Source organism: Rhinoraja longicauda, chromosome 10 (genome assembly GCF_053455715.1).
Source record: "Rhinoraja longicauda isolate Sanriku21f chromosome 10, sRhiLon1.1, whole genome shotgun sequence".
Lineage (NCBI taxonomy): Eukaryota > Metazoa > Chordata > Chondrichthyes > Rajiformes > Arhynchobatidae > Rhinoraja > Rhinoraja longicauda.
The window spans coordinates 18,376,843-18,385,373 of NC_135962.1; the positions used below are offsets into that span (position 1 = coordinate 18,376,843).

The 8,531-nt window shown below is 44.4% G+C and overlaps 1 protein-coding gene across 2 annotated transcripts in view; it reads right to left on the bottom strand.

The window, feature by feature from the left end:
• Window positions 1-8,154, bottom strand: part of rab15 (RAB15, member RAS oncogene family) — a 128,672-nt gene extending 120,518 nt beyond the window's left edge. Inside the window, exons 1-2 of one of the 2 annotated variants that reach the window (XM_078406312.1) lie at window positions 8,029-8,154; window positions 7,601-7,863 (exon numbers count right to left, since the gene is read on the bottom strand). In XM_078406312.1, the coding sequence (XP_078262438.1) occupies window positions 7,601-7,724 (124 nt within the window). In that variant the 5' untranslated portion in view covers window positions 7,725-7,863; window positions 8,029-8,154. Of the gene's footprint in view, window positions 1-7,600 lie in introns of both variants that reach the window. The other variant, XM_078406311.1, reaches the window with a different exon arrangement.
• Window positions 8,155-8,531: the final 377 nt, after the last annotated feature.

An 8,531-nucleotide genomic window follows, 5' to 3' on the forward strand; every position in this document is an offset into this window, starting at 1 on the left:
GATGTTTCTTAAATGTTGCAATAGTACCTTCTAAGAGGATTAGTCACCTATTCTCAAGTACTGTTCTTGTGAACCTTTGTTGCACCCTTTCGTGGATACAGAGAACAAACAGCGCACAGTCCTCCTCTAAAGGTTTGTCTTTCAAAAGTCCATGGCAACAAAATGTCTCCAACTGCTGCATGTTAACCCTAATGTAATAAAGACAGACTTTCTATTTCTGTAGAGACATCTAAATTTCTCTCTATGCCAACATTTAACAGACTCTGATCATTTACAAAATAATTGTTTTTCTTTTCTTCCTACCAAATTAAGCAAGTTCAGTTTTCCACACGATACTGCATGAGCCACCTCCTACGCCACTCTTATAATTTTTCTCCATCTATTTGCAGTTATTGAATGCACACAGCATTTTCTCTCATCTGTGTTGCATCTCTCTGTGATTCTAGATGTATCAAAGAAGCAGCAAAGGGTCTGAAACAGATCCCAGCAGAACTACTGTGAGTGACCTCATTGTTTTTATTATGCAGCCCTATCGTTTGAACGCTATCGTTTGAACGTTTGGCGGCACGGTAGCGCAGCGGTAGAGTTGCTGCTTTACAGCGAATGCAGCGCCGGAGACTCAGGTTCGATCCTGACTACGGGTGCTGCACTGTAAGGAGTTTGTACGTTCTCCCCGTGACCTGCGTGGGTTTACTCCGAGATCTTCGGTTTCCTCCCACACTCCAAAGACGTACAAGTATGTAGGTTAATTGGCTGGGTAAATGTAAAAATTGTCCCTAGTGGGTGTAGGATAGTGTTAATGTACGGGGATCACTGGGCGGCACGGACTTGGAGGGCCGAAAAGGCCTGTTTCCGGCTGTATGTATATGATATGATAACGCTTTACCAAATGCACCTTAAGCACAGATTGATGCTATTGTTATCACTATGCTGTAAATAAAATACTTTGTCCTATTTCATTGTTTCGTTGACATGCTCCAATTTAAAATAATGCAATTAACTGTGGCCAAATTCTGATCTAACTCCATTTACAAGTCGAAGGTATTTATTCACAAAATGCTGGAGTAACTCAGCAGGTCAGGGAGCATCTCAGGAGAGGAGGAATGGGCGACATTTTGGGTCGAGCTGGATCTCAAACAATGGCAAGACAGAGTACAGGATGGAGATAGAGAGCTTGGAAACATGATATCAAGACAATAACAGTTCTCTTGGCATCAGCAAAATAAATTAGCTAGTTTGTAACTTCAGGAATTGTGTACATTGTGTCAATGGTGCCAAAGTGGAGATGGTCGACAGCCTCAAGTTCCTCTGCATAAATATCACCAACAGTTTGTCCTGGTCCAGCCACATTGAAGCTACAGCCAAGAAAGGACTCCACATTGCCCATGAGCTAGGGTGCAGACCCAATCCTACAATCTATCTAATTAGGGACCTTGCATTATTCTTTATTTGCACTTTCTCTGTAACTATGCTTCAATGCTACAATACTAAATTTACACTCTGGTATCTTTTCCTTTGGACTACCTGCTATACTTGTGTAAGGTTTGATTGTCCTCATGTAAAGCATGACTGAACTGGGTAGCATGCAAATAAAAGTTATTACTGTTTCTCACTACTTGTGGCAATAATAAACCAGTACCAAAGCCAAAGGTATTTGGAAACATGACTAATACTTTAGATTTAGGAACTGAAATAGAATTTAGTCTCAATGAAAAACATTGCTGTTTTTCTAACACCGAGAACTAACAAAACTAACACCACCATAATGACTCAACTAGTGGGATTATGACAAGCCTCCTCGTGGCGAACCCCGGAAACGACGACACGATGCACTCTGTAACGCGTCGGGCGACCAATTCTGTGAACATGTTAGACGATGACAAAAGCCAACAGTGAGCTGCGTCGCCTGACACACGAGCGAACGAACAAACTCAACTAGTCATATTATGTTGCCTTTCAGAGGTTGCAAATGTACAAAAAGCTGCAGCATACAATCTACCTAATGCACTGACGACACTCTAGGGTAAAGATGATGTGTGAGGTGACTTGAGGTCGTTCTCAGATAGGATGTCAGGCGCTCACATTACAACTCTTAATTGCACTGAGGACACATGGCTTTGAATCATGGGTTTCAATTGCAGTTTCAGTTTAGTTTATTGTCACGTAGACCGAGGTACAGTGAAAAGCTTTTATTACGTGCTTTCCAGTCAGTGGAAAAACCTGTGCGTGACTGTGTTGGCAAACTAAGGCCACAGGAGAGCTTGAAATTTAGGTTCTTCTCTAGAGACTGCTTAATTTAGTTTAGTTTAGAGATGCAGCGCGGAAACAGGCCCTTTGATCCACTGAGTCCGCACCAACCAGTGATCCCCGCACACCACACACTTGGGACAATTTACAATTATACAAAGCCAATTAACCTACAAACCTGTATGTCTTTGGAGTGTGGGAGGAAACCGGAGAAATCCCACACAGGTCACAGGGACAACATGCAAACTCCGTACAGACAAAAACACCTGTAGACAGGATTGAACCCAGGTCTCTGGCGCAACTTTACCCCTGCGCCACCGTGTTGCCCTGACCACTGAGAGTCAAAGCTGCTTGTTCACACCTCAAGCACACAATTAAAAAGAATGCACTTGAGCATCATCTGAATCGACTGAAGGTCAAGAAGTAGAGAATGTCAAAATCAGATGAATCAATTTAACGTTAAAAAGTAGAGGACACAACTAAATATCAGCAGGGACTTTCAGTTGGTGGAGCCAGACAATTGACACACCAAGAAACAAATTTCATACTTGAGTATCTCTAAACCACACAAAAACCTAATTTCTCGCACAGAATTGTTATTCTCCTTTCAAAGGTAGCATATTTTGTGCAGAGCTAATATCTTTGCGAATTTGGGGAGGCTTTTGATTGTACAAGCGCTATCTAGACAAGTTGGTTTGCAATGGTGGAGTTGGCCAACTTGCAATAAAAATGCACTTGAAGAAGTGGTGGAAATCTGAAACAAACGTAGAAAACATCCAACAGGTTGTGAAGGGGTTGCTGGAAAATCAGGTAAGCTAATATTTCACATAGAGATCTTATATTAGTATTGGTAAAAATTATGGTTGCCAAAAAAAGATTTGAAATGCACACTATAAGAGAGGGAACAATTATTTCACTGGATAACAGAATGGGCTGCGAATAACTAATTGTAGGCAGGCAAAGAATTGTTTCAATCAAAAGGAAGTAAAATTGTGAAAACTGTAACCAGATAATGACAATACTGAGCATATTATAACTCTGGCAGCATATAAAATAGTCCAAAAATAGTAAGTGGTAAGATTAGGATTGTTAGACATTTCTTAAGTCCTGAGATCTTCACCAGCATTTCCTGAAGTATGGGAAGAATGTACTGTGTTAAGGTAGAACATGGTGCAAAGACATTATGGTCTTCTTTAAATAATTCTGATTAAAAGATCATCAACCTGAAATGCTAACTCTGTTTCTCTATCTACTGATGCTCCCCGATCTGCTGATTATACCCAACGTTATCAGAACACTGGGGCATTATTTCAGAAAAAGAAGCACTAACATTTAATAAATTCATAAAAATGAAGGGAAGTTGCTGACAGTAATACATAGTAGCTGTTACAGAGCAGGAATAAAGTAGAAAAACTGTTATGGTCCAGCCATGATCATGCTTGTTTTACGTGGCTCCGAGATGAGAATATATTCTCAAAGTGGATTGTCCTCTTAATACAAGGAAACATGCTGATGCAAGAACATCATCGGCAATGCCAACTCTGTATCTCTATCTCCTTAAATGCTGCTTGAACGATTGAGTGCTTTCAGCAAATTCTGTTTTTACATATACTTGAACTCTTCTATGAATAAATATTAATTTCCACATGACTTGACTTTGAAAAGAGGGCAGAGTATTTGGAAGGTAATCTATTGCTTTTTCTGGAGCCATCGTAACAGCAAATGATGCTGAAAGATTGAGATGCAGTCGGTGCAAGTTAGCATATCAGTAGCTTATAAAATGTGTAGAAAGGAACTCAGATGCTGGTACTAGACACAAAATGTTGGAGTAACTCACCGGGTCAGGCATCATCTCTGGAGAAAAAGGATGGGTGGTTTCAGGTTGGTAGAAGGTCTGAAGAAGGGTCCCGGCCTGAAATGTCACCCATCCTTTTTCCCCAGAGATGCTGCCAGACCCACTGAGTTACTCCATCAGTTTGTGTCTGTCTTCTATATCAGTAGCTGACTTCATTTACAGAGGAAAGAACAAGGGAGGCCAGCCGGGAATGCTTTAAGACACAGACATGGATGTACCTTTTGGCAGCAGATGAGCTGAGACAGTGGCAAAGTCTTGTAATGCTACTGAGACACAAATAATATTTTCCAGGTGCCCACTGCTGCACAATCCGCACTTTATCTTCGTTCAAACCTTGTCAGATTCTATTCCACTTTGTCAGGTTTTCTCAGACTCTCTGTATCTTTCAGTCATTCCTCTTGTAATCATTTTAATTTCATGCTAATCTTACTTCAACCACTTAATCAAGTCTGTCTTCACACTTGAGTATTTCACAGCTACATTCAGTCTCTCCACAAATGCTGAATAACTGATGTCCGTATCCAATAATCAAATGCTGATAAACCCCTTGGCTTGTCTCAAAGAGAAAACAAAACTACTGTTAACACTGTGCTTTACTGTAGGTTATGCTGAGTCAATTGGTAATTATGCCCAATGGCAGATCTGCTGCCTAACGGTGTTTTCTCTTATTAAACATATTTTTACTTCCACCTTGACTGTGCATTGTGTTAAAATGTATCCACTGTAAGCAGTTGAGACAAAGGAGACTGTGGAAAAAAGATGGCAATACATGCTGGTAACAAGATTCCTTTGGATAGGAGCCGCGAGCCAGAAGCTGCTTTCAACTAATAACATTCTCCCTTGACTTATCAAGGATGATGTGGAGCTATTTGAATGTTATTCGAGCTGCTGTCAGGCAGGGAAGTGGAGACTGATCTGGTACACTCCTGACTTGTTGCCTGCCAGTGGCAGAAAAGCCCTGGGTGTTAGAACATGAATCACTAAGTATCTCTGATGTATCCGTGGAGTTAATGTGTGGGCACAGTTGAATTTCCAGTAAATGGTGACCCACACAAGGTTGATGGTGGGCTAAGGAATTCTGGGCGCATAATGCAATTGAACCTCAAGGCTAGGTGGTTGCAATCACTCTTTGCTGGGGAAATCATTGCTGGCACTTCTCTGGCAAAAGAGTTACCTGTCACTTCACAACCCATATCAGAAAGTTATCTAAATCTTGCTGCATGCAGACATGGGATGCTGAGGAGTTGTGGATGGCAATGACAAAATGAGTCTTTAATCTCTAACAAGCAAAAACACTGGATATTTTTCCTCCTTGATGCCATTTGATTTCAGTTTTATCAGAGGTTCTTGATGCCCCCACATGCAGACAAACATTGGCTTGGCCAAGCACTCTCACCTCACCCCCGGAATTCAGCCCTTTGCTCTTTGTTCCAGGTTTGTCCAAGCAGAAGTTTACTGTTAAGACCTAGACTGGATATTGGTGAGCATTTTTTGCCATTTGCCATTGGGGTGTGCAATTTGATAGCACTGTCAGCAAGACCCTCCGTCACTTTGCTGATGATTACAAGTAGGCTGACTGGGAAGTAATTAGCCAGATGGAAATGGCCCAGCTTTTTGTGAACACAACCTAACATCACCACTCACGACAGGATGAGGCAGGACTGCATAGCTTTGGTCTTATCTGTCTGCCAGAGGGTCGCTTAGCCCTGTCCATTGGGTGTCACATTTGTTATTTACAGAGCACCAGCTTCAACAAGTTGGGATCTTGTTTTAAGTGTGCCTGATATTATCCCTGCCATAACAATCTGCATTTACCATTAAATTACAGTTCACCCCTTGTCCTGACTTGCATGATGGTGTGGCATATAACTGGCTGCAACATTACAGAGTATGGTGGAGTTACTTATGGTCAACAGTAAGGGGGGCACAGTGATACAGCGGTAGAGTTGCTGCCTAACAACGCCAGAGACCAGGATTTGATCCTGAGTAAGGTTGCTTTCTGTATGGAGTTTGTACGTTTTCCGTGTGACAGCGGGGGTTTTCTCCGGGTGCTCCGGTTTCCTCCCACATTCCAAAGATGTGCAGGTTTGCAGGTTAATTGGCTTCTGTAAATTGTCCCTAGTGTGTAGGATTGAACTGGTGCACGGGTGATCGCAGGTCGGCGTGGACTGGGTTGGCCGAAGGGCCTGTTTCTACACTGTATCTCTAAACTAAACTAAAGTGTCTCGTGCAGAGGTCCAGTCTTGACCTACCAAGTTTTCTGTGTCGATACCATTTTGTGCAATTGTACTATCGTCGGGCATCCTTGATGTGAAATCAGGACTCTGTTTCCTCAAGGGAGCCCTACCTTGCATATCTTTCATTCATTTGCTCTATATCTCACTACATCACCATCCGTGTCTCTTGTTTCCTTTTCCCCTGACTCTGTCTGAAGAAGGGTCTCAACCAGAGATGCTCTCTGACCCGCTGAATTACTTCAGCTTTTTGTGTCTATCTTTTTTCTCTTCACAAGGAATGGGTGGTGGTTACTGCTACTAACTTTGTCATGGATGGATGCATCTGTCATATGTGAACCAAAGTCAAGTAGGTTTGTCCCTTGTGTTGATAATCTCACATCAGATCTGTTCAGGACTCAGCCCCCTCAGTCAATGGCAGTGCTGCTAAGTACACTTGATGTTGGTCACCAAAGTCAACAAGTTGGCATCTTGTTTTAAGTGTGCCTGATAGCCAAAGCTCATTCCATGTTCTTTCAGCTTTCAAGTGAAGCGTTTTAAAAACTGCAGATAGTGTAAATCTAAAACAAAAACTGAAAATGCTGAGAATACCCAGCAGTTCAGGCCACATCTGTGGGAAGAGAAACAGAATCAATGCTTCAGGTCTGAAACTCTAGTTTCAGATGACACCTTCAGTTCTGATGAAGAGTCTCTGACCTGAAATGTTAAGTCTGTTTCTCTTTCCACTGAGGTAGCCTGACCTGCTGAGTATTTCCAGCAATTTTAGCCCCAGTTATTTCACGTCCTTCAAACCAAGTTCATCTTTTTGATATAATTTTCAGGCATCACACACACACACACACACACACACACACACACACACACACAATTTAATTACTTTAAATGTATGTTTGTTTCGCGCAAAAATTCTATCGGTCCAGGGTTCTTGCAAGCAGGTGATGTGTTCGTGGATTCACAGGGTACGTTGAGTTCAATATTGACCCCCTGGGTGTTCACAACCCGCAAAGGGAATCTCCATACATTTTACATCAAACTAGACAGGTAACTCGGCCAATCTAAAATGCAGCAAGTGGGAACTTCCAAAAGACTGCCAACCCCTCCCCTCCTTGGCAAAGCCAACACTCCTCCACTGGACCGATCCTTGAGACAAAAGGCTTGAGATCCCGGTACATTGTCTGGTGTGATAGTATCGCAACATAGAACACACACACACACACACATACATACACACTCACACGCCTTCCTCGGTCTCACTCGCTCCTACCTATAGTGGAAATGTGTGAAGCGTGGAATTCATTGTCCGTGAAGCGGCAGAGCAAGCAGGTCTTGCCCACCCCGGAGTCTCCGATCAGCAGTAGTCTGAATAACACATCGTACTGTTTGGCCATCGTGCGTCCTCGTGGGCTGGCGATGGGGCGGGCTGGATGGCCAAGTCGTTCGCTTAACCGCGCAGCGACAGCCCGCTCCCGGCACTTCTTCCCGTCCGCGCCAATCCCATATCTGCCGCGGATCCGCAGCTTTGGTTCTCTTGAAACAAAAAAATAAACCTGTGGTGATTTTTTTCACCACAACTCCCCCTTTCCCCTTTCCCCTTCTCCTTCTCCTCCCCGCTTCCTTAAACTGGAGGCACTTTGAGTATATTTAAACAGGTGTTCATGACACCCCCCTCGCCTCCGCGACTCCCCCTGCTACCTGTCAGCCAGCACACAAGGACGCGGAGAGGAAGGACTCTCCCTGCATCCAGCGGCTGGAAGATGCTCAGCGGCCGCAATCAATGACGCGGATTCTGGGACTCCACCTCATCCACGCTGCAACCCAGGCAGCAGCTCTCCACTGGCCCCCACCCCCACCTCATCCACGCTGCAACCCAGGCAGCAGCTCTCCACTGGCCCCCACCCCCACCTCATCCACGCTGCAACCCAGGCAGCAGCTCTCCACTGGCCCCCACCCCCACCTCATCCACGCTGCAACCCAGGCAGCAGCTCTCCACTGGCCCCCACCCCCACCTCATCCACGCTGCAACCCAGGCAGCAGCTCTCCACTGGCCCCCACCCCCACCTCATCCACGCTGCAACCCAGGCAGCAGCTCTCCACTGGCCCCCACCCCCACCTCATCCACGCTGCAACCCAGGCAGCAGCTCTCCACTGGCCCCCACCCCCACCTCATCCACGCTGCAACCCAGGCAACAGCTCTC